Source organism: Panthera uncia, chromosome B4, assembly GCF_023721935.1.
Source record: "Panthera uncia isolate 11264 chromosome B4, Puncia_PCG_1.0, whole genome shotgun sequence".
NCBI lineage: Eukaryota > Metazoa > Chordata > Mammalia > Carnivora > Felidae > Panthera > Panthera uncia.
Window position 1 is genome coordinate 134,560,950 of NC_064809.1, and position 26,501 is coordinate 134,587,450.

Genomic DNA, 26,501 nt, shown 5'->3' on the forward strand with positions numbered 1-26,501 from the left:
TCTTTTTTCCATCATCTCATTTCACATATTAACCCATCCGAGTAATTTATTTTTCTTTCCCCCCCGCTAGTTCTTTTTTTTTTTTTTTTTTTTTTTTGCGAGTTCTTGATGGAAGAAACTGGGTTGTCTTACCTGTAGAGTTTTCTACAGTTTGGATTTTGAGTGTAACTCCATGGTGGTGTTTAACATATTCTTCTTCTTTTCCTGGCATTTCCTGTGACTGATAATTAGTTCCAGAAACCTGTTCACATTTGGTTAGGTTTTTGTGTCTTTTTTTTCCAATAGTGTTTTATTGTTGGCGATGAGTGCCTTCATCAAGAGGCACGTGACGTCCGGTTGTCTCTTTCTGTGATGTTAGCACTTGTAAATGACTGTTCCCTAGATCCCTTCATTCTTTGGGCATTGCAGATGGTGGTATCTTGACTTTTATCATTCAGAAACTTCTCTTAATCCGCTATTAGGTTACCCACAGTACACCGTGTTTATGAAAAGTACAACAAATGCTTGTTTTTTTCCTCCCCCTTTGATTATCAGTCTTCAGAGTAAGGAGTTGGTTTTGTGGCATCATCCAGAGATGATGAGTGAATTGTTTAGGTTTTCATCACCATCGTGAAGTCATGGTTTTAAAGCCACTTGATGTATCTTCCGTCCACTTTAGCTCTAATTCTTCCTGATGTCCTCATGTGCCATTGCTGGCCAGTGGGACCTTCTTCAGGTTGTTTCTGGTTCCTTCTGACGGGATCCCGATAGTCGCTCCTAGTTTCTTTGCTCTCTCTGGCATGTATTCTGCCCCAGCCCTCGAACCGATCAGCCTCTTCTGGAAGGAGGAATGGTATCTGGCGATGACAAACAAGGCATTAAAAGTATGCGTTGTTTCTTGCTGTTTATTTTGAGATTTCAGAATGGTAGATTAAAATAATTACCTTTAAATCTCCTAACTGGAGAAAAATAACTACACAGTTAGAGTTAACCCATCCGAGTAATTTATTTTTCTTTTGAAGAATGTTATCTTTATGACCTAAATGTATAGCATCTACCACATTTTGTCAAATAGCGTGTACTTTAGAAACTAGGGTCGAAATCTGCAGAGGATTGGATTTTTGACGTTTTATTCAGATTACCTAATGCCATATGGTTGGTAGTTGGTAGTCTCTTGTTCGTGTAGCCCATTTGATGATCAATTATTACGTGAACTGACATTTTCAAATAATACTATCTTTCTCTACCTTCCACCATACTGCATATGTGAGTTTATATTTCCCCAGAAATAATGCAAGTTCCTGCAGCCAGAGTTCTTTCGACCACAGCATTTTACAGGATTCCTGTGGACAAGAAATTAATGTATTTCATGGGATATTTGTATCTTTAAAGTAGAACTTGCTTGCTGGGAACACTTTAAAAAGAAAGTATTTGCATAAATGTTATGTACGTAGCTAGTAATTTTGAACATTTGCTCCACTGTTGGAAGGTATTTTTGCTTGAATAAGAACTTTTCTGCCTCTTTGCTCCCGGAAGACACATAATGACACATAATCTTGCGTTCTTGATGGCTGATGCTGCTGGTAGTGAAAATGATTATTCACGTACATTTTTAATACTTCTGTCTCATTCGTGATCGTTTTGTCTCTCTCTTCAGACACTCTCCACAAGCACCACCTCTTTAGTAGTTACTGTAATATTCCATCCTCTTACCTTACTTGTAACAGTTGCAGACCATGTAGCTTGACTTAAAAGTCACGTTTTCTGTTTTTAGGAGGCGTTGGCCACGATTAGGCTTCTCGATGTCTTGTGTGAAATGACCGCCAACACCGATCTGCTCAGCTATCTGCAGGTTTTCCCTGGCTTGCTGGAAAGAGTGATTGGTGAGTGAAGTGTCACCCTTATCACCATGTTTCATTGAGGAATCCTCGGCTCGTCACACTGAAATAGAAGTGCAAACACAGATCCTTAATTTTCATTGTATTGGTATATTTTTGAGATTATTTTTGGAATAGTCTTTCTTAACAAGAATCATTGTGTTTTGGTAACAGCTCAGGCTTTTGCCACTCACCTGCTGTGTAACTCAGGGCGCCTGGTCAGTAGATGAGAGACCTCACACGTGTTCCACAGGCTGCACCTCGTGGGCGTCTCCTCAGGGGTGTGTGGTGTGGGGGGTCGTGATGATGGGGGTAGTAGTTTCAGTGATGATGATGGTGCCTTTTATATCAGTTTTCCAAGTTTGCTAGTAGATTTTTCCCAATTACCTTCAGGGACACAAAGAATAGTGCCCTACACATAGTAATTATGCATTCCGCTCTTAGAAGAAAATGGTTTTACACAAGAAGCCATTGTCTGGAACACCGTCTTTGCTAAAAAGCTGTTTGCAGCATAATTCAAGTAGGACCCGTTCCTTGTGGTTAGCCATGCTTATGGTGTTGTTATTTGCTGTTCTCTGTTTTTTTCCTTTAAAAAAAGATCATATTTCTGGTGGAGATGCGTTCTCCAAGAAGGATGAATTGTGTCTAGGTGGGCAGACAGGTCAGCAGGGAGCTGTAGAAGATATTTAGAATCTCATGTGAGTGTTTTGTTTTGAGTGCAGTGCTTTTAGTGGTGATCAAAATAAAATGCCACAGAGCTGCGAAACAGAATCGTTGTTGAAACCCGTGCGTGCAGCCAAGGCAGCCATGGGCTGTCCACCCGACTCTGCCAAATTACTACCCTCTGTGAGCTTGAGTTCTTCGTTCTGACACGGAGAAAATGATACTTGCCTCTACTAGGTTTGTTGAGAGTGTTAAATGAGAGAATGTGGAAACACGTCACTGCAGCTTCTGGAGGATGATCTCTTTTCGTGTGCTGTCTGAGAGGCATCTCACAGAGCATTACAGTGTTACTCCTTTTGAATGGAGCCAGAATAGATTTCTGGAGACTACATGCTGCCTTCTGACGATCTGCACAACGAGAAAAAAGTCAGCATACTTCTTGGTTTCTGTCCCGTGGCTCACTGCAGAATAGGTATTGCATTTTAGACTCAGCGGACTGTGGTTGTCACATGAGTTCCTTCATAAAGAAAGAATGTGGGGTTGGAAACCTCCTTATAAGAAAGATTGCAGAAAATTTTTAGCTAACTTTCCTTTGTGGATAGAAAGTCCAAGTCGGGATGATCCCTGTGGCTTATCTCCCCAAAACCCGAGTCATGGAAAAATTTAAAACGAAAGAAAGAGTCTTCTACTTTTCATTTAAAGAAAGCTTTATTTTATAACAGTAAAAATTTTCTTCTGGAAAAGAAAGTTTATTGTTTTTTGTATAGATCTTTTACGACTGATTCACGTGGCTGGCAATGACACTACGAACATCTTCAGTACCAGTGGTTGTGTAAAAGCAGAGGGTGACGTCTCAAACGTGGCTGAAGGTTTTAAGTCTCATCTTATTCGTCTGATTGGAAATCTGTGTTACAAGAATAAAGATAACCAAGACAAGGTAAGATTATTTCTGAGGATGTTTCATATGTATATGGCTTCCTTTAGAATGTGATATTTAGGATTTAGAATATGTACACTTTTCTGGAATGAAAGTTTGCTTAGAAGGTAGTTGGAGATGCTGGGTATGTGCATATATCCCACAGGTAGGCATAATGTGGCATATTTGTTTATATCAGGGTTTGTATTTTTATAGTGTTGCTTTGTATGTGTCCTCTGTGTGTTTGAGTCAGTCTCTTTTCTTTTAAAAAAAAATTTTTTTTTTTTAACGTTTTTATTTATTTTTGAGACAGAGAGAGAGCATGAATGGGGGAGGGGCAGAGAGAGAGGGAGACACAGAATCGGAAGCAGGCTCCAGGCTCTGAGCCATCAGCCCAGAGCCCGACGCGGGGCTCGAACTCACAGACTGTGAGATCGTGACCTGAGCCGAAGTCGGACGCTTAACCGACTGAGCCACCCAGGCACCCCGAGTCAGTCTCTTTTCTTATAAAGTATCAATGTTTGTCCAGAGCCTGGGCATTTGAACACATTCTTACTATCACGTAGGAAATAGTCAATAAAAACAGGTATTTAAAATGCTAGAAATTTTCAAACACACAGTAGATATGTAATAAACGGTAGTTATGGGCCATTATGTTAGTAATAAAAAACCCTTAAATCTGTGACCAGCATTTCTGGATGATTGCATCATAAGCATTTCTTTTAGATATTTTGAAACCGATACAGTATGTAAGTATTAAGTCTTTGGAAACTCAATAAACTGCCCCTGGAAACCTCTTTTGTGCTGAATAGCTTAGGTGGAACTACACTGATACATGAAAAGATGAGAAAAAAGATGGCAGGAGAATTGGACCACATGCTTAACACTGAATTAGCCTGCCTGTATTTCACTGGAATTTTCTTCGGGTGGCACTTGTTTTGCCTGATGAAATAGATCAATGTATGTGTGACAGATCTATTTTTTCCAAGATGGCTGCAAACTCATACCTGGAATTTGACTCTGCCATTCTCCCATCAAGGATTAGCATTTATTTCCCCATTCTCCTCAGTGTGATGACTAAAGCCCCGTGGCTCCTTTGAAGAATAATATATGGTGGGAGTGATCTTCCACCATTTCTGATACAGCCGTTGACTGGTCTTGGAGATTCCGTTTCTAGCCTCTTTTTTTTTTCTTTTTTTTCAACGTTTTTTTTTTTTTGGGGGGGACAGAGAGAGACAGAGCATGAATGGGGGAGGGGCAGAGAGAGAGGGAGACACAGAATCGGAAACAGGCTCCAGGCTCTGAGCCATCAGTCCAGAGCCTGACGCGGGGCTCGAACTCACGGACCGCGAGATCGTGACCTGGCTGAAGTTGGACGCTTAACCGACTGCGCCACCCAGGCGCCCCTCTAGCCTCTTAAAAGCCAGTAACCGTGTAAGATGTGCAGATTCCCTGCGATCACTGTGCCGTGATTTTGCCAAGTCTGCCTGGAGAAGCCCTGGAGAATGAACCGTACTGAGGAGAGTGAAGGAGACTAGTCAGGGAACGCCAAGGCAGCAGACGTGGGATCAAGAAACCATCTTGGAAGGTTTTTGGGTAGTTGCTCAGATCCTTAGTTCCAAGCTCAGTTCCCTAGTTGCACGGCAGAGGCCACATGAATCGGAGACAGCCTGCCTGACAGAGCCCTTTCTGAATTTGTGACCCGCAGCGTTGTGGGAAGAAGTGAAAAATTGGGGGGAAAAAACCAAACACCAAGTTGTGTGGGTTCTGCTTCTGTTAATGGCCCTGTGTGCTACCATTGGACTGGTCCTCCTGCAGATAATACTTGTAAACTCTGGACAAAAGACAGCCCTGTGAACATAATCAAATTTGACACAAACCGGCAGGTTTGGGAATTGAATTGCCGCTTGGAAGAAGGGAGCAGCCCCGTGTGTGCTGTGCAGGACAATTATTAGAACTCTGAAAGAAAATCTGTACTCCCTTCACCTTCAAGATGAAATGGACAGTTTGGAGTAATCACAGCCGTTGGAAAGCAAAGGAGGGACTCCCAGGTGGGAGAAAGCAAGCCCCGGATTCTGGGCACCAGTCGCCTGAGTCCATGCCGATGCCTGAATCACACATGCAGGGCAGGCTCCAGGCAGCTGAGCCAAGGATAAAACGATTGTACTGAGATTTGAGCTGCCGTGCCAGAGTTTACAGTTTAACTCCATCCAAGATCATTGCTTGCTAAAACAAAAATATTCAGCATTTTCTAGAGGAATAAAATAGAAACCAGAGTTTCTGTGGCCTAGCATTCGCAATGTCCAGGATACAGCCCACACTTACTGTAAGCACAAGAAAGCATGCCCCGTTTTCCAAGAGAAAAAAGATGGCCAACAGAAACTGCAGGGACACAGACATTGGGTTTAGCAGACAGAGGTTTTAAAGCAATTGTAACTATGCCCAAGGATGTAAAGGAAAATATGCTTCTAATGAATGAAAAGATAGTGTAACTCAACAGAGAAATAGAAACTAAAAAAATACAAATAAAAGTAAAAGGGCCAAATGGAAAATTGAGAACTGAAAAACACGGTATCCAAAATACAATTTGAAAATTTTACTGAATGAGCTTGACAACTCCAGAGAGGTGACAGAGGAAAGAGTCGGTGTGCTTGGAGATAGAACCATAGAAGTCATCCGATCTGAAGAACAGAGAAAAGGTTGACAAGAAAACGGTCATCTGACGTCTCAATTCTGTGTGTTGTGCATCGTTGATCATCGGAATCATTTCTACAGGATGTGGCACGGAACCAGATGCCAGATAGCTAGCTCAGATGTGCATCTAGCATCTCGACTCCTCCCCACTTTCAAGCAGGTATGAGTGAAAGACTACTAGTCCCCTCCCCACCCTGGAAAGTTACTGGCCCGATTTTTGTGAGAGAAAGGTGATCGAGAATAAGAAACACTTTGCCTTTTTAATGACCAAGACTGCCTTTCTTGAGGAGCACAAAAGAGGTGGCTTTTCTTGTGTTTAACTGTTCTTTTGTTGCTGATTTGGATAGGCCTCTTATAGGAACAAAATGTAGTAACCCTTAAAAGGCTTGTGAAATAACTCACTCAAGTCAGGATCAGGTTGCACCATAAGTAAATCTGGAGTGTGCCCAAGTGCCGCTGTGGAGAGGTCATCGGGGCCCACAGGAAGTCGGTGGTATGTTCCTTCACGTGTGTGATTGCTAATAGCCCTCCTGGTTTCTGAGCAAACATTCTCGAAGGAATGAGAAAGGTCATTCTCTGAGTAGAAGAATGCCCCTGTTGCCCCTGCTTTCTTACTGTGCCAACGAAGTGCCTTCCCTGAACCCATTCCTTCTGGGATTTGTTTCTCCTTCCAAAGAATCTGCCACGGCGTCACAGTCCTAGAAGCTTCTTCATTCTTGTAGTCACTTCCTGGTTCTCGCTGGCTGTTAGACATTGACCTTGGTCATTGTTGCCTCCAGGGAAAGCAGTCACACGCATTAAAGATAACTTTAGTCGCGGTGTGAGAGAGACAGAGGATTATGCGGCGTAGCGGGTCTCTATCACCAGGCTCTTGCTTCCACCCAGATTTGGGCCCAAAGGGAAATTTGGCTCTGTCTCTGCTCTTAACTCTGTTTGAGTTAGGGGGATTTTGTGCCACCTAATCTGATTTGGTTCATTCTTCACCCAGAGGAAGGGACTGATACCCTGTTGAGTGTTTCTTATGTCCCAGCGTTGTGCAGGGTGAATTACATGTGTTACCAACTTGGATATTTGTATCAACCCCGAAAAGCAGGCTCTGTTAACCACATTTTAGGAGAGGCCACCAGGTTGGTGAGTTGCCCGGTCCAGAGTAGTATTTAGATTTGTCTGACTCTGAGCTCCTGGGCCTGTACCATCATGCCTGCCTCTCATTTAAGAGCGTTCCGGGGTTTGCAAGAAGAGGTTTACAACAGGCTTCCTTCCTGATGGACCTCAGACCGAAGGTGCTGGCGGCTGGTGAGTCTGCATCTACTAGGCCAGCCGGGCCCCTTGTGCCCAGTCTTGGCTCAAGTCTGGCACTCCCGGGGACTCGCACCTCTGTCTCTGATTCATCCACTCGTCAAATGTGAATGTTCCCGGCTGTGGGGACCTTTTGTTGGATGAAACAGACGGGTATCTCTTCTGTGAAGCTTCCACTCGAGAAGCATCTAGGGCCTAATTATCCTTGCCTCTTTGAACTAGGATCCCAAAATGATTGACAGATTTTCCTAGATCTTTGTGCACTGCCTGGTTGCTTGGAGGTCTGATCAGAAGCCGTTTAAGCCCAGCTGGGTCTCTGTGCGTGTCCGCGTAAGTTCATTCTTTGCACTGAATGTGGGACCCCCGCCTGGATGGCACCCTTTACGGTTGTGGGGCCCTTTCCCTGTTATAAAGATCCTTTTATCTACATTCGTTTAGTGGAGGCTTCAGATGCCTCTGTGGAAAAGGCTAAAAAGACACCATCATCATTTTCTAAATGAGGAAACCAAGGCTCAGAGAGACTGTGATTTCGTTCAGTTAGCATTTTTCGCATAGAAACTCCTGCTGCGCGCTCTGGAGGAGACTGAGTCACCTTCGTAGGGAGGTCTGCGTGGCACCGGTACCTCTGACGAAAGCCCCTGTGGCCCCCCCTCCCGTCCGCGAGGAGCAGGTGAGGTGTGGTCCTGTGGGCGGGCTGTGCCAGCTAGCAGTCCCTCTGTCTCTCAAGGACAGGAGCCGACTGCACCATCGTGACAGGAAGGGTGACAATCCCCCTTTGCGTTTGTGTCTCTGGGCTCTGGGTGAGACGGTCCAGTGTGCCTGGCCTTGGATGGAAGTTTATTTCCCCAGGCCTCCCCTGGGTCTTGAACTCTTAATTCGCTGCCCGTGATGGGTCGTGGTGTTTCTTGAATTGCAAAAGGGTTGCTAGACTCCCTTTTTCCCAGGTCGTGGTAGGGAGCTGTTCACAAGCACTTGGTGACTTCTGTTCTTACCTTGTTTTCTGTGCTCGACAAAACATAGTATCTCCTTGCTGCGTCTCTGGTGATTGGTTTACTTTTAAACCTTTGTGGACCTGAAATGGAGATTCTGTTTTGGTTTCTATTGTAAGAAGCACATGGGTATCAATGCCGTAAACATGAAGAAAGCATTCTTTGGCTGCTTCTTTGTTAGCCGAAGGAATGCATGGTTTACTTTTTTTCTTCCCTGTTCTCTCCTTCGCTATTGTCAGAAATGCTCTAAGGGAATTCTTCATGAGAAAAAAAAAAAAAAAACAAAACCAAACACGGTTGCTGGTTTTTTCCATAAAGCTAACTGCGTGTTTTCAAAGCGGATCAGCAAATGAACTAGTTTGTCTGCCTTCATTTCCCCCCAAAGAAGTTGTATCGACTACACCGGGCCCTCCGCAGTTTGGGTTATTTGGTCCATTCTGCCAAAAGGTTTGTGGAAATGCTGCTCAGTCCCTCTTTCTCCTCCTCCCTGATAGAAAAGATTCCCGGCATTCGCACATATGTTGGATCCCATGTGTTCAGACATATGCACACAGAAAGCTTTCATCACAGCCCTGGCTTCATTTTAAAAATAAGCCTCCAGCGTACGGAAAAGTCCAGCACGTGAAGACCGTGCGCTGGGTGGCCAGCTCTGAGTCCCAGGCCCGAATTATCTGCTGCGGAGGTAGGTGTCATTTAGACACGTGGAAGACCTCTGTGCTCTGTTTTTGACGAAGGAAGTTCTGCCCGTTGTGTTACCCTCAACATCTAAATGGTGCCTCCCACACAGCAGGCATTCGGGAAGTGCTCGCGTGGGGATTTATGGTCAGCGTCTCCACACGCCGAACACAGTTTTAGGTTCTGGAAATAGAAAGCAAGCAAGACATGACCCTCCTCCTCAAGGAGTGTGTATTTTACCATAAAACGTCCTTATTCTGTTTGCAAACGGAGACATGTAGTGAGAATAAAACCACTTTTCCACGTGAAAATCAAGAGTTCCTCTAGATTTGGGGTTCCGTAATTATTTTCGAAAGTCTTTTATGTTTGTCACGTATTTGAATGTATTCTAACTTACTGTAACATGCCTTATTTTGATTTGACTTACCCAGATCTAAATTTTAGACTATAAGAACATCTGCAAAGCGTACTATTTGCAAGGGGTTAAACGATATTTTTTTAGCCCCAAATTTAGCTTTATAGATCCCAGTGTACTTTTTTCGTTAAAAAAAGTTTTAGACTAAACTTAACACTTGTTAAGCGATCACAACATGATTGTTTTTCGCTGCTTTTTTTTTCTGGAGGGGGACTGGTACCGTCAGCTTTTCGCATCTAGATGTGACGGGTCAAGAGCAGGCCAGCTGTTCGACCCTTTTCTATGATTTCTTTCTATTTGACATGTTCTCAACCAGCATATTTGCCTATCAGATCATGAACCCGAAATAATCAGTTGCTATTTCCTAATCCTTTTTCTAGGTTTGTTTATTTTTGAGAGAGTGCGAGCAGGGGAGGGGCAGAGAGAGGGGGAGACGGAGGATCCGAGGCAGGCTCCAGGCTCTAGGCTCTGTCTGAGCTGCCCGCACAGAGCCCGACGCGGGGCTCGAACCCACGAACCGTGAGATCACGACCTGAGCCGAAGTCGGACGCTTCACCGACTGAGCCCCCCAGGGGCCCCCAGTCATTTTAGTGAGGCCGTTGCTCTTGGGGAGGGTCACTACTTGCTTTGTGCTGCGTCCCTACTGCTGGCTTGTCGGGTCCCCCGGGGAGTTGATGGGAGCGCAGGGAAGGGAATTCCCCGACGAGTGTGGGGGGTCCTCCGTGCTGCTGTATGGTGGGCCCTGCGTCCTCATGCAGGACCAGCGCCTGCGTTCTCGGCCTGTGGGTTCTTTACCCAGGTGACCGTAGCTTGGCCTTCAGTACCCAAGGTCACAGGTGCCTTCTCTGGTCACTGCAGGGAAGGCTTTCCACCCACGCTCACCTCTGGAGCCCATACCTACTCCTCTTTACCCCGACTTTATCCTGGACTCATACCCTCAGTTTCTGTATGTAAACGTGTTACTGGCTGTGGATTCTGGCACACGTGTCCGTATGCAGGTGGCTTGTCATTTATGGCTCCAGTGTAACACACACGTGTAAACTGACCCCTGGCAGTTCATGCAGTGTCACTCACTTTTACCTTGGCAAAGCCTGGTTCCTTCCCAGTCATCTCTCCACGCCCTCCCCCCCCCCCCCCCCGCCCCCCCAACCAGTGTCCTTTCATGAGATTGCTCTCCCCAGGTCTTCTCGGCTGGTAATACCATAACCTGCACGCTTTGCCACGTACGTAGTTTTCCATTTTTACGGAAATCTTCCACCCGTACCTCCGTGCCTGACTACTTGGGGGGTTTCAGGTAGGCTGGTGCAGACATCCCGGCAGTGGGTTCTCCTGCCCGTGGCTCCTCTGTCTTTGCGTGCTTCGTCACATTTGGGTCCACAAGTAGACGTGATACTCATACAGCAAGCTGAGAATAGTACAGAGAACCCACGCGGAACCTCGTGGTTAGACACCCCAGATCTGCCTCGTAGTTTTACCGTCTCTTAGCTGTGTAGGCTTGGACAAGTGATTTAACCTCTCTGAGCCTCAGCTCCATTACGTGTAAAACACCTGCCTGTGTGGCTGGAGGGATGAAGTGAGATCGCGTGCGGGAAGTGGCTGACAGCATGTGTGTGGCCTCTCCCCGCCGCTCCCCTCCCGTCCCACTGTAACTGAGAGGCTTCGCTTCAGTCAGTGTCTCCCAGTGCCTGTATTTAAATGGAAATTTATGGACAGCACCTCACGGGTATTTACACAGTTTAAAGTAACCCTCACATACCGTCTTCTGTGTTCAGCGCTTTTCTCATAGATGGGGCTTTTGGAAGGAAGTAAAATGGAGTAGACAAAACTTTCTTTAGGACGGGAATCCTTTTTTCCGTGGTCACTTTGACCACACCTGCTCTCTGAGTTGAATTTCTCTTTTGTTATTGCCTAGGAAAGAACCGAAGGGTTTTCTCTGTGGGTCCCTGAATCCGTTCTAGCTCACTTCTGAGAGCGTGTTAAGGAACTTTCACGTTACAGGGACCTGGCCTGTCTGGGTTAGCCTGTGTCTGTCCTCTGTCAGAGACAAGTTGCCCAGAATCGCAGTTTATTGATTTGAAGATTGAATGTATAGGCAAGATCCGGCTTGCTTAGAATTCCTCTTCTTTGTAATGTAATCCTAGTTCAAGAAATATGTCAAAATTCATAAATCAAGCTGTCACCATTAGTTTCCTGAACCTACAGTTCCTGTTACAGTAGGTGAAATTAAAATTCCTACCTAGAGGACACATACCGTGGCTCTGCTTCGTGCAGCTGTAAATTTTTTCTCTTTAAAGACCCAAAACCCCTTTTTGTGTCTTGTCACGGAGCGGTCAGCTTGTTCTTTCGGAGAAAAGAGGTAAATTATTTAAAAGGAGGAATCATACTAAAGATGTAAATAAAATGTAACAGCCTGCTGGTGGCTGTTGTTTCACTCCTGCACACGAACCAGGCCCCAGGCCTGGGCTTTCTCGAGCATGTGGCCTCCTCGGCCCTCTTCCCCACCGACCTGTAAGCTCCTTGAAGGCAGCACGCACCCTGTCCGGTGAACCCCTGCCACAGCTCCTGGTGTGCGGCACAAGGAGTCCGTGAACCATGGATCGGTGCCCCCCTGTGCTGGTTACTGAGAGTTTGGAGGAGTTAAGTTTCTCGCTGGGAGCGATAGCAGGCTGCATTCTGCCTCCAGAACCAAACTCTGCCGGCTGGCCTCTACTGTTCTGCACCTACCAGAAAAGGACGTTTGAGGCTTGTCGCTTGAAACCTTTGACCAGCTTGGTGAGAATCCTTAGAGCAGGCACGTTTTATAGAGCAGCGCATGGGGAGCTGGCGGTGGAGTTGTTCTGGACAGCGGTCATGTTCCTTGGTTCTGGCCGAACCGTTTTCTTTGTTGTCTGAAGTGCCCCAGGAGTACGTGACTTCTTGGAGGTTAGCGTAGAGACCTATGTTCCTGGGACGTGCATATTCGGAGAAGCATGATTGATCCATCTCCTACGTACCGAGAGGAAGTCATTGGGCAAGTATTTGTCTGCGGTGACTCAGCAGTTTGTAAAAGCCTGCAATCCGATTTTCTTAACTGCCACTCCGTTTTCTTTACTGTGCCTTCTGATCAGTTTCTAGACAACAGGGATTTTAAACGGATTCATGTTTCACGGTAAAAACAATTATTTCACAGTATCCATAACAAGAAATAGCTGAGACTTTAGGTGACAGAAAACTAGCCACGTAAACCGAGACAAGTACCGTGTTCCTGGGTGGAAATGTGGGGATATTGTAAAGATACTGTTTGGTACTGTTTTTACACTGCTTTATCTGTTTATTGGTAGGCCAATTATATCCCCACTAAAGGGGAAAAAATCCCAGAATTTTGACCAAAAAAATGTGAAAAGAATTAGAGAATTATTTTAGCAATATTAAGATATACTTAAAAAAATATTTTTTTTAATGTTTATTTTGCCTGAGCAGGGGAGGGGCAGAGAGAGAGAGGGAGACACAGAATCCGAAGCAGGCTTCAGGCTCCCAACTGTCAACACAGAGCCTGACGCAGGGCTCGAACCCACGAACCGCGAGATCGTGACCTGAGCCGAAGTCGGACACTCAACCGACTGAGCCACCCAGGTGCCCCCAAAATAAACATACTTTACAGCTAAAATAATCGACCATGTCCAGAGCGTATAGGTTGGTGGAACAGAGCGTGTACTTTGGAAGCAGACCCCAAGAGGGGAGAAGGCCCCATGTGACCAGAGAGGAGAGGGAGCTTGTTAACTATTTGAAAAAGGCTAAGCTTACCTGGAGGAAACACGAAGACAAAGTTGTGTCGATTAAGGAATAAAGTGTTACGGATAGAACTCACGGGAATCTGGAACAGCACATAATTAACTTGTCAGAATAACCAGCGATATTTTATGGAGCAGGAATAATGAAGATTAGCATAGGTAGGACTGTAAATGAGGGAGGAACTCGGGGCGCGGAACTAGATAGATAGTACGTGGCTGATCGTGAGCAAGTTATTCATCCTGTCTGTGACTCGGTTTACTCAACCCAAAATGGAGTCATGGCAAAGGGTGGCTGTGAGGGTTAGATAATCCGTTTAGGACAGGTGATAAGCCTTTAGTCAAGGCCAGCTGTATTTGTGTTACCAACTTTTCCATAATTGGAAATGTTTAAGTAAATTACGGTAATGTGATACGCAGCCAATAAAAATCATGTTTTCAGAGAACATTTATTCTCTTGAAACAGTCAGTGCTCAGGATAACATGCTCGGTGGGAATTCAGCACAGGACACAATACTGTATCTGAGGAGCCACGCGTTCATGTGTATCTGTGTTGTAAGCGTACTTTAGAGGCACGAATACATATACGCGTAACAAATGGATCCCGCACAGATAGACCACAGCTGTCTCTGGTTGGTAAAATTAGGGTGGGTTTCATTTTTTCCGGTATACTTGTTCGTGGTCTTACAGTGAATGTGAATTTCTTTCCTAATAACGAGAAGGTGCTATTCAAAAAGGAAAGGGATGCATGTCTAGAGTTCCTGATAAGAGAATATACTTCGTTCGTTGGTGACTGAAATAGTTCTTCATTCTACTTTCCACGGTAGGGACGGCATCTTGACCCCCACTCCCTGGCCGAGGTCTGGGGGCTTTAACAGTTACAATTTCAATTATATTTTTAATTGAAAGATTCTAATAAGCAAAACGTTAGCATACAACGTGGATATTTTGCTAATGAATAATAGTGGGGATGGAGGTGGTAGGTGTGTGTGTGTGTGTGTGTGAGAAAGAGTGTGAGGGGGAGTGAGAGAGAGAGAGAAGAAAATATAAAGATTCTTCCATTCCAGTGTGTTAAACTTCTCCCCCCCCCCCCCCGAAAGGAATAGAAATTTGAATTTACCCTTTATTGTCAGGTGTTCTGTTTTGGGTACGTTAGCATCTGCTGAATGCTCAAGTATCCAAGCTTTCCAGCACATACCCCAACCTAGTGTGGATCTGAGTACTTTGACATTGTGAAATCTCTTTGTGTCTCCCCAGGCTCCCCTTCGTTGAGAAAAGCGCTCTTTCAAATATTGGAGAGTCTCCCATTTTTTTCAAAGGCTAGAGTGGAGCTGTCTGTCACGCATCTAACACAGTTTTGATCCTTACCATATTTTGCTTTTTCTTTTTTTTCTTTCCCCCCTGGCAGCAACTAAAAAGAGGATCAAAGCCACGTTCCTTTAATGGCCTTGTTTTCGTCAGCGCTTGAAGTCACGATCGGACTGCACCCTCCACCCCTTTTTAAAAGCCTGTCGCTTGTCTTGTCCTGATAGAATTGAATTTCATACCCGTTACATTCTAGTGGACCAGGAATGATATTTAGTCCCAAGCTGTGGATTTTAGTTTGAATTTAAATCTGCTGCTGTGTTGCAGTCAAGAGCGAAGTCGGGAATAATTCTGAGTTCCCGAGTACGAGCGAACATGCTATTTGGCGTAGGGGCAAGAGCTTTTAGTTCAGCTCAACAAATACGTGCCTGCCATATGCTGTGTACCAGCCAGCGCTGCAGACACCGGGAGTGCAGAAACGGATTTGGCCTGGTGCTTACTCCCAAGGGGGAGACAGGTGTAAAAACAGATCGTTCCAGTAGAGTAGAAAGTGGTGGGCGAAAAGTATTCCGACGGAGTAGTAGAAATGCTGTAAAGGCTTCGTACAAGTGGCTCACCTTGGAGCTTCCTGAAGGGCCTCCAGGATCTCGGCCTTCAGGGAAGAATTAGGAGCAACGGGGCAGGTGGAGGAAAGGCTTGGCTTTGGGGGCAGGTGGGTGGGACCCCCTGCCTTGGGCCTTTGCTGGGGCCTGAGGGGCGGGGGGTGGGGGTGCGGAGGTGACAGAGCGGCGGGCCATGGGGTTCTGTGGGCCACGCCGACGGGCTCTGAACTCCGCTGGAGGAATTGTGTGTCCTCGTAAATTTGTTGAAGTATCTTTCAGCTCTGAAAATGGTTTTGGGTCTCCTTCACACCCACATATTCCTTCTTTGTGTTCTCTGTGTGTGTTTTATCCTTTGCCGAGCTTCTTCCCTCTTGCACATTGCTTTATTATTTCTAGCCGTTGGGGTAGAATTTTCTCATTTGTCACCCCCCTTCCCCAACTCCTCTCCCCTCCTCTTCCCTCCGTCTCCCTCCCTGTGGTTTGCCCGCAGGGATTTCTCGTGGTCCCCTGGGTCGTGCACTTGTTCACAGAGGAGTCTGCTTCTGCTTCCCGTCTCCTGGGGCCCTCGAGTGTCCACAGATCCCACGTCTCACCAGTTTCTGTATTGTTATTTCTTGACCAGGGGTTCCAGTGGCACACCAGCAGTGTGGACCCTGCACCTCCCTGTGGACGTGGCCCCATCCCACTCCCACCAGATCTTCGGGCAAACTACAAGCCTCATTAAATGAGCAGACAGAGTTTTCAGCCTGTGGTGGGGCCTCATTCTGCACTGGGGGTTTTCATTCTTGGTCACTGCCCTCTGAGGGCCACTTGCCTGCACCCCCACGGTGGTTCCGAAATCCCAGCCTCTAGGGACTTCGTCCTGGTCAGATGCTGAACACCTTCCCTTCATTTCTGCATCTTGAGTGATGCAAAGCCTGCCCGGTGACTAGATAGCGCCCAGGACCCCTGAGCCGTAGGAGGTTAGGTACAAAGGCGAGTCCTGTGGGCCACGCAGAGCCGCCGGGACCGCACGAGCAGGTGAGCACCAGGGTTTACTGTGTGAGCCTCCCCGACCGCCCGCCTCTGGCATCTGTGCACTCTCACCTTCGGCACGGGAAAATCTTGATTTCAGGGGAAAAGAAAGTTTAAATTCGTTTTTCTACTAACCGACAAGGCAGCCTTGCACCTGTCCCTTAACTTCTCAGAGTCTCCATTTCTTCTGCTGTAGATAAGATATTACCTGCCTCACACACTCATTGTGAGGATTAAGTTATCATTGATGGGGATGACATTTTTTTTTTTAATTTTTAATGTTTATTTACTTTTGAGAGAACGAGAGAGAGCAGGGAAGGGACAGAGAGAGAGGGAGACACAGAATCGGAAGCAGGCTCCGGGCTCCGAGCCGTCGGCACAGAGCCCGACGTGGGGCTTGAGTCCACGAATCGTGAGATCATGACCTGAGCTGAAGTCAGACCGACTGAGCCACCCGGGGGCCCCAGTGGTGATAACACTCTGACTGCCTTCTCTGAGTGCCTCCTGTGTGGCCTCGAGTGTGGCGTTCTGTACGCGTGCTTTATTTCATCCCGTCCAGTTCCACAGCCGTGTTCACCGAGTCGGTCTGCCTCTCCAGGCTCAGCGTGGTGGGGAAGGCCCGGCTCCCAACAGCGTCGATCTCAGTGCTGGCTCAGTTCCCCGAAGCTCTCGGAGCAGGGCCTCGGCCTGTCTCCAGCCGGCCCGTGAGCAGGCCGCCCCCGTGAATGGGAACCGAGAGAGGGGAAAAAGCTAAGGTCCTTTTCCGCCTGAGCTGCGTGTAGATGGTCGCTGTCCCCCCCCCCCCCCCCGCCCCCCCAACCTACTGGCTCTCTCTTGGGTGCAGGGCCTGGGAAGGAGGACCCTCTGGTCCCCGCTCGTCAGGTTAGCCCTGTAAGCCTTCCAGGTCAGCTTCGGGAAATCTCGTGCCTGTATGGAGCTGCCGGTATCTGCGAAGAGCCGCCTGTCACCTGGGCAAGGAGGGGCCCTGGTTCTCAGGACGCCTCTGTCTTCCCTCTGTGTTTCATGATGCTCGGTGTCCCACTATTAACCCTTTGCTTCTCGTAGTTCCCATTTGTGTTAAAAGGCAAAGGCGCCTTGGAGGGAAACGCTTGAGAGCCGCCTCGGTCTCCCGTGTATCTGTGCGACACATTGCCGTCTTTCCCCTGATGGTGAGGACAGCCCACGCTTAGCTTCTGTGGTCCGTCACGGTGGTCTGTGCCTCGCTCAGGCTCTTTAATGGTAATAACTTGGACACCTACATTTTCTTCTGGAGAAAAGTCATTAGTTGCCTTGGCCGCTTACTTCGATTGGAAAAATAAAATTTTAAGCCCTGTTCAGGACCCTGGAAAATAAGTTACTTCTAAAATGAGAAACAGCAGCAGTGACAGTGTTAGGAGCAAGTGTGGTGCCCGCTGGGCCGGAGACGCCTCGTCAGCCCCTTACAACTGTCTGTGCATTTATCCTCGTGATGTTTCCTGGAGTAGGGTGTATCATCATCCCTGCCTCACAGATTTGTAAACGGAGGCCTACCGGGGTTGCCGAACTTTCGCAGGGTCACACGTAGCGAGTCAGCAGTAGAGCCACGTAAGAATCCGGGCAGCCCGGCTTCAGACCCAGGCTCTGGAGCCGGCCACCCCGCCTCCCAGCTGCCCGCTCTCCTGTCCGTGTTTGGCCTGGACTCATTGTCGGCTGGGTCTCTGGGATGGTTGTCCGCTGGGGACATTGTGAGCCAAAGACATGATTCTTCCAGTTTCTCTGTGTGGCCCCGGAGTCGGTTTCTGTGAACGCACACAGAATACCCAGTATCAGTCTTTCAGTGCAAGAGTCAGTTTTTTGTGAATTAAGTTTAAAATAGGATTGTCTTTGCTCACCCAGACGATTTTTAAGCTTTGAAAGACTGACGTTTCAAAAAAGAGGTCTTGATTAAAGAAACTTTTATCTACTAATACATAATACATACACACACACACACACACACCCAGGCAAAGAGAATGTGTGTTGTTTAACCATTTAAAGAAAAATCCAACTATTAGCATTAAAAGAAAATAGCTAAGCAGCATCTATGATGAACTTCTTAAAAGGTCTTTCCAGTTTTTGTTTGATGTTACCTGAGGAGGCCCTCGGGCACGGGGGCCGCTCTCCGAGAAGGGCAGGAGACCAAGCGGAGGGGCCTTACCCAAAGCTTCCTTGTGTGTGTGCTGGGGAGTGATTGTCCTTTTCAGGTTGAAGTGTTTGTATTATTGTACATCTTATGTTACAAATCCTTCCCCAAGCCGCACTTAGCTCATGTTACTCTTGGACATTTGAATAATTGCTTTAGCGTGAGACTAATTTCTGGGTGTGATGTAGTGACAGTGTTGAATTTACCCACTGGAGAAATCCAGCGGGGAACTTTCAAAGTAAGTCCTTTCCGCGGCAGAGTTGGGGCCCGAGGGCTGCCGGAGCTGAAGTTCTGTGTGTTTAATCCCATGGGGACCGTGCGTGACCGTGGAGGAGGAGGGAGCCAGGGTGAGGACTGTAACTAAGAGGACAGACACAGTTTGAGATGTTTTCCGAAGCAGATCACACCCTCCTCCTCCTCTCTGGGGCGAGGAGTGACTCTGGGTCTGCACCTGCAGCTCCAGAACGGACAGCCTGGGGGCTGGGGGTGTGGAGGAGGAGGGCCGGGAAGTCTGAGCCGGGAGGTGGGCGGCGGGGGTGTTGACAGGAAGAATCCGACTGGCAGGCCTCTGGGAGCGGAGGGGAGGGCGTGTCTCCCGCCTGCTGGAATTTCAGCCCTGGCAACTCTGGGGCTACATCCTCCTCCCTCCCCTAACCAAAAACAAAGCAAAACAAAAAAATATCTCAGCGCTTCAGTGCAGCGAGGGGCAGTACCAGCTGCCCTGCTAAACGGCGGGCGCGGGCGGCCGCGCGGAGGTGCGCCCTCCAGCCGCCGGGCCCCGGCGGGAGCCCTCGGAGCCGCCCCGAGCCCTGGCCCAACCCCGGGGGTCCCCGAGGGGTGCGCCGCAAAAGGGAGGAGTGGACGTTTCATTCGGCGCTTGGAGAAGGAGATGGGTCCTTTCTGGACTCCTCTCAAGACAGATTTCTCATCTTGAAAAATCATTTCTAGCAGTTTTAGAAGAAACCTTAGTGCAGCACTGGTAAATACGGACAAAAACGTGTTGGACAAAACGTGTTGTTTTCCACATACACAGAGGACTCGGGGAGTCTCGTGGATACTAACCGTATGGGTCAAATTGTTTTGGAATTTTAGTTACCAAAGTTTTGACTCAAATTCTCAGTTGGCATTTCATTTGCCTTTCAGTGTTCTCCGCCTTCTGGGTAGTTTTTCTAAACCGTTCAGCTTGGCTTTATTAGGAAGTTAAGCACCGATAACGCTTCCCCGTATCTGACGTAGTCACTGAAGTGGCATTTATTAGACTTCTGTGTACACCGTTTATTGGTTTTATTTCAATTTGCAAAAGAGGAAACACAGAGTTCAGCTTTTGTGCGGAGATGCACAGACTCAGATTACAGTTGACGCTCCCAAGTTGGTATGGCCGAGAGTGACTCGGCCCTGTCGCCGGAACGCGGCCGCAGGAAGGCTCGTGCGGCGGTCGGGGGCCCCGGTGCCGCTTCCACGGACCCTCAGCCCTGTCACCCTGCGCTCCCAGGCTCCCAGCTGTCCCCCCTGCCCCCTGCCCTCCCCTGGGAAGTCGGTCTGTGGCCTCCCTGGCAGTGCTGTCGTCAGGAGCGGGGGTGCGCGGACCGTCATCGGTGCCTCCGTGTGGCGCCACGGGCTTTCTGGCCATTTTGGATCCGTGTACAAGCTCGGTGGGTGAAACGACAGATCCGTGGCTTGAGATTCACCTGCTGTAGTGTCGTACCTCATTGTTTCTGGTTCAGAACTTTAGATTCAGGTGACTGCTTTTGAAAAACCGAAGTTGTCCGTGGACTATCACACCTGATGGCAAGAGCGCCTCCGAGGTGTGCCCGTCCACGGCTTCGGGGATTCTTCGCCAGTGCGGTGTTTTGCGCGCGGATGGTTATCTTTAAGATGTTGTTTTCGGTTGCCAGGCGTTAATTGAAACGCACACTGGCCTGTGTGCCTGCGCCTGCACGCATGCCTGCACGCTCCGCAGAGCGCCAGGAGCTGTGATCTAAAGTGGAATTGATAGAGCAGTGTGTAATGTGTTATATTTAGGCGGGCTCCTCGTACAGCTTCATGTGACATCTCGTTTGTTAAAAGCCCGAGGCATCAGTAATCTTTATAGCAAGAATTCTAGTGCCGTGTTATGCATTCCAGGCTCACTGTCTCTTCTGCCCACTAAATATATGGCTTTTATGGGCTTATAAATCATGACAGTAGGATTCGTACATACCCGAAAACGAAGGGATTAAATCTTTACAGGGTTACCAAGATTTAATGTAATTTAGACATTATTCTTACTTAGAAGTAACGTTTTTATCTAAAGGCAGCGTATCTCATATCTTTGAAGGGAATCCGAAAAACATAGCGCCAGAGGAACGAATATTTGTTAAGAGTGTACCGTGTGCCAAACGTTGTGCTCAAGTGCCAGGGCGGAAGGACGGGAGAGAGGTGGTCCTAGCCCTGGAGGGACATGCACCTAGAGGAGGGTGCCGAAAAGGAAAAGATTACCGTGCTGAGAAGTACTGTCTTCATGATAGACGTAAGAGGCTGGTACTGTGTGGTTGGGGACAGATGGGCAGGGCGGAGGAGTCCCCGTTCTTCTCGTGGCTCCCAACCTTGAAGGAAGAAGGGCTTCCCGAGGGCGTTGACGCTGCACAAACTTTCGGGATAAGTGTTTAATGATGTTGTCAGCAGACGCCGGGTTCACCTAACTGTTCATAAATTTTTCCCTCCCTCCGTCTCTCTCCTTCTTGGCAGCTAAGGAAGACAGAGGGGTGGGTAGAACAGTCGTGGCTTCTCTCTCTCTCTCTCTCTCTCTCTCTCTCTCATTCAGGCACCAAAAAATGCACAGATTTTTAATGAATGACTTGGTAAGTGTCGACAAACGTATACACCCGTGTAACTGTCACCCCAGTCAACATGGACAGGATGTTTTCATCACCTCAGAAGGTTCTGCCATGTCGAGGCTGGCTTCTGGGTGCCGGTACGGCATCGTGCCCCAAGTAAGGAATGGGGAGCAGGCCGGAGTCCTGGGCTGCATTCTTCTCCTGTGGGGACATAGACTCGTGCTAAGCGTCCACGTTCCTTTATTTCCTTTATTCACACCTCACTGCGAGCAGTGGTCCACCTCTGGCATCCTGGCACACGCCGGGGCCCAGTTCAGGGCCCCCGGAGCAGTAGTCTTTCCCGTCTCCTGATGATGTTCTGGACCCTCGGCACGAGCTTTTAGGTAGATTTCTTGTAGGCCAGGTCCCCCTGGGAACGTGTCTTCGTTAGAGTCCTCCGCACGTATACTCAGCACGTGTAGGGTTTACTCAGACATCGGGGATGGTGATTCAAATTCTTCCCTTTAGCTCAGCAAGCATCTACTCAGTGTCTGCCCTGTGCCAGACTCTGTTCAACTCTGGGTTCCAAGACCCAGTCGGGTGCAATTTCATTCTTGAGTAGCTTATGATCCAGGGTGGGGTGGAGGCGGTTAAACGGACAGGTATCCTATCGAAGGGGGGTGTAAGCATCAAGAGTTGGGGCATCAGTGGAAGCTTCCCCGGAATAACAGTAGCGGCAGTAAAAGTAGTTGCCCCTTAGTTGCCGAGTGCTTACTAAGTGCCAGGCAGGTCTCGGTACTCAGCTCTTAACTCATTTGTGTTTCCTGATGCTATTTTTCCCATTTTGCAGATGACAGCAAACAACACTGAGGGCCAGAGAAGTTAAGTATCTGTGCCCAGGACCACACAGCTGTTAAGAGACATGAGTAAGAGAGACTTTGTTATTTAGGCTGCTTGGATTGGGGGGGGTGGGGTGTATTTGTTCCCACAGGACAGATTAACCTATCCCAGCTGGTGTGAGGGTCAGTATGGAAGGGACTGGGACAGGAGGACTCCCCCATCCCATCCTGGGGAGGAGAAGGCAGTTAGACTTTGGCCACGGGCATCTGGAGTGGAGGGAGGCCTGATTGGGGTATGAAGAGAAGACAGGAAATGAAGGGACCTGACAGGAAGGAGCTCAGAGAGGCAGGGCTGCTGGGGACATGGCTCTTGGTGGACCAGCTGCGGGGAGAAGTGAGCTAGCGGCTCGTAGAGGCCTGACCGTGGCCAGGACTGAGGACCGCCTCGGCAGTTTGAGCTGCCGTTGAAGTACCATCTAGAATATGGCGGGGCCTCTCCTCACTCCTGGGCACCTGCGTGAGTGCTCCGGCCGCTCTTAGGGCGAACGAATGAAGATTTCCAAATACGACTGTTCTCGAACCGTGAAACTCCTCCAAGCTCTTGCTTACTGGCATATCTATCTGCTTTTTCATTCCCTTCTCCCCTTTATAGGAAGGTTGGAAAAGCAGTAATCGATGAAATTGTACTATGAGAGGTATAAACTTTTAAAAGTGAAAGTTAACTGTGGTGCAGGCTTGTGATACGGTTTGTGCTAGGAAACATCTTTTTCCTTTTTATGGAACTTGCAAATGCAGTGAATAAGACGTTTTATACAAGCCTTTTATCATCTACTTCTTCCCTGCTTTTGCATAGTCATTATTAGTAATTACACAAAAATCTGTTCTAAGGTACACCCCAGGGAATGGCAGAAGTTGGTTGCTCGTCTAAATGGTCTCTAATTAAAGTTGAAAAAAATTAAGTTGTCGTGGAGGTATTTTTCAAATGTTGGCTAAAACAGGAGGCTGGTTTAAGAGCAGTGGGGTTGAAATGGTACTTAAATGGATTAAAGTTTAATTTGTTTTTTTAAAAAACCACATCTGTCTGGGACGTTGTAGGTGCGGTACTAATTTTCAGTAGGTGAATGGACCAGGTGAGCCTTTGCCTTCTGACTCCCAGGGATTTCTGATCCTTAAACAATTTCCTATTTAAACCTATGTTTTTACTTTGCTTTATGGTTTAAATGAGCTGAACAACGAAAATCAGTCATCAAAATGATATTGTACTCATAATAATTACAGAAATAGAGGCTTGAAGTTACTGGGGTGGGGGGAGTAAATTAATTCCTTCTGTCTGTGCTGGCTTTGGTCATGGCATTTCTGAAGCTGCTTTTGTAACCCTTTCCCCCTCGGATGTCTCCCTTGACTGGTCTGTATTTCTTGAGGGGCAGTTACCTACTAGCGTATGTGTGTGTGTGTGCGTGTGTGTGTGCGTGCGTGTGCATCCGGCCTGATGGAGGGCCTGGCTCAGAATAGGCCCTCACACCTTCGTGGATGCCTCTCCCCTGCCAACCAGAGGGGTGACTGTTTCTTACTTACCTTCGCAATAATAGATGACGGATAAAGCAGACTATTCCAGTCAGGTGCGGGATCCTTTGACTACTGTATCTTCTTCGCTTAATGTTGCTGATCGTACACACACTTGGTGACATCTTTGAATGTGTCTCTGAACTGTATCGTTCTTTAGTAAAATGGTATTCTCACCCTGACTGGCTCGACTGTAATCAGATATGTGCCCTTGAACTTGCTGGGCCTTCCTGGATGTACACCCCACGCCCACCCCCGCAGTCCTGCCCGACTGGGTCTGGTCCAGGCTCTCTCGTCTAGTTGGTCTCAGGCCGGCCGGGGAAGAGCTGAGCCAGAGTGTGTATTGTGAGGATACGGTGAGGACAAGGAACCCTAGGGCAGGGGCTGAAGGGCCTCTCTGACCTCAGGGAGCTCTGAAGCCATGAGAAGCCACAGCTGCCCCCTGCCCCCTCGGAGGCCACCTAGCCGCACCTTCTAACTCCTCACGCGTCCTGCCGCTCGCTGCCGACGCGGTCCCCGTGTCTCGGTCCCAGATCCTGAGTGAGAATGGTTGCGTGGCTTCTCTTGGCTCAGTTTCCATCCTTGTCGTAGGTCCCTGACCACTCAAGAGTTGTGGCCCCTGGACCCAAACAGAGGCCTCCCCTGGGGCCTTGTCCGAAACGCAAGATCTCCACCTCAGACCTGTCGAATGAGAGAGCCCGCACGTGAACAAGATCCCCGGCTGGTTTGAGTGTCCAGTAAATTTCAGAAGCGCTCGTGCGGGTCGTGGCCGCTCTCGCACCAAGTAAACAGGGTGTCGTTACGTGCAGCAGGAGGTCGTGATTGTAGCACGCTAGTGTAGAAGGAAGTCTGGAAGGTGACCCCCTGCCTGTGGCCGGCCCTCCCTGTCCCCCCTGACGTGGTAACCCTCAGCGGCAGGGGCCGGTTGACGCCGGACAGAATATCCTGGAGGGGGCCGGAAGATGGGGGAGAGCATTTGCAAGCCGGAGAAAGTTCCGCACAGGAGTGAGGTGGCGGGATGGGCCTCTTGTGTCCCTGGGAGGACAAGAGGTAACCGGCTGGAAAAGAGCTTTTCTTTTGGAGGGCTCCCGAGAGAGAGGGCGGCAACGGAGGTCTGGTCAGGATTATAGGAGGCCTTTGAGTATCAGCTGAGGAATTTGGACCTCATGCCTCGTGTCCACTTTGCTCCGCCGCGTCGGCGGCCCTGCTGCCTGCCCTTCGCTCCCGCCCAGAGCCTCGCGTACTTTTCTCTCTGCCGGATTCTTGCTCCCTCATTCCTTCAGGTTTGGGCTCATCTTATCGGAGGCCTTCCTACCCCTCCTCCCTTGAAATTGTAACCCCCCCCCGCCCCCAACCCCCTCCTCCCCTGTTCCTTTGGCACTCGCTGCTCTTTCCTCTGGCATATTTCCTGCCATCTGTCATTCTGTGCATTTATGGGCTGTGTTTTGTATTTGTCTGCTCCCCACCCCCACTTCGTTCCTTGATTGTAAGGGCAGGGAGGATGGGCAGGGACCCTGCGACCCAGGATGTGGGGGCAGGGAGGGCGGGCGGGGACCCGGTTTCCCTTTGCTGCTCCGGTGCCTAGAACGGCACCAGACATAAGTGGCCTCCGCGTGCAGACCGACAAAATGGGGAAGTGTTTGTAAGGAGTCTCGCGGGGCATGAGATGCCCATCGTGTTGGGTCTTTGACCACTTTTTGCTCCCACCATATTTTCCAGGCTCCCCTTGCTTCTTAAGCTGCACAGTGTCATTGGAGACCTACTGGAATACCTGTGTCGTGAACTCCGCCCCCGAACGTGTCCACCCAGCTTCCTTGAGCCTTCCCAGTGGTGGCCTTTGCACTTACCTTTGACTCCAGGCACTAGAATCTCTTCCTCCAGTCCTCAGATGACCCATATCGCTCTCGCTTTGTGTAATCCTGAAGCACGTGAACCTGACCTCAGAAGCTGGCCACGTTTCCAAATCAAAATGGTCTGCACCGCGTCCTCTTTCCCTTTCCCCTTCCACGTGAGGACGGCCAAGTTCACACCCCCAGTCCCATCCCTACCAGCACCTTCGCCTGCTGCTGCTAGAGTTGTGGACCAGTCCCTCTCAGCCGGCGGGCACCATGTTGGGGCACGAGCTGGCAGTTGGCAGAAGGGCTTCTCGCACATACCGCGCCCACGGCGGCTCTGCCCTCCTCCGTGTGTCCTTGAGGGTCTGAGCTCCCAGAAGGCATCAGCTTTGCCTCTGGCTAACCCGGTTCGTTTTGCCCGGCTCTCCAGGCTTCACGGGCTGACTCACTCTTATCCTCCTGTCTTTCACCAGGGGTGGTTCTGTTGACTTTTCCCCCATTGTCCTTTGTGGGTAGATTTAAGCTAAGACACAAGCTAAGATAGGGTTTTTTTCTCGTTGTTGGTATCACATCCTTTCATGCTTTGGTGAAGAGCCACAAAATAGTCTCTTAAGCAACCAAAGAATTTACCCAAAACTGTGTTCAAGTGAGACTCCCCGGATGGAACAAACAACAAAACTCCAAAACCACACACATATTTAGCAAAGCTGTGTCGTTCTTGAAATTCACAGATACGTCCGCTCCTCACCTACTCTGGGTCAGAGTCAAACAACGAGAGTGGCAGCCCCTTGTATGAGTGGATCAGCGACTAGAGAAATTCCCGTCCCTGTTAAACTTCACTGGGCTTTGACTGGGATGAGCCTCGCATCCTTAGTTCATGCTGTTCACTTACCGGTTAATTCCCTCAACAGCCATTGTTTCCAGTAATCCTGGTTTTCTGCAGTGTAAATGACCACCTGATAAATTCTCTTTTTTTCTGGATGATAAAAACCCTTTCAGGAAATGTAGAGTCAGTGCTGATAGGGAAGCAATGTGAGGTCCAGTAGAAAGAGCGTGGGGGTCAGGTGATTACCTTCCCGCCCCTGGGGCGCCCCAGGAGCGCTGCCTCTCAGG

The 26,501-nt window shown here is 48.5% G+C and overlaps 1 protein-coding gene across 1 annotated transcript in view; it reads left to right on the forward strand.

The window, feature by feature from the left end:
* Positions 1-26,501, forward strand: part of ATXN10 (ataxin 10) — a 167,948-nt gene that overhangs the window by 72,407 nt on the left and 69,040 nt on the right. The window contains exons 8-9 of the mRNA XM_049626527.1: positions 1,754-1,862; positions 3,287-3,456. Coding sequence (XP_049482484.1) covers positions 1,754-1,862; positions 3,287-3,456 — 279 coding nt within the window. The remainder of the gene's footprint in view (positions 1-1,753; positions 1,863-3,286; positions 3,457-26,501) is intronic.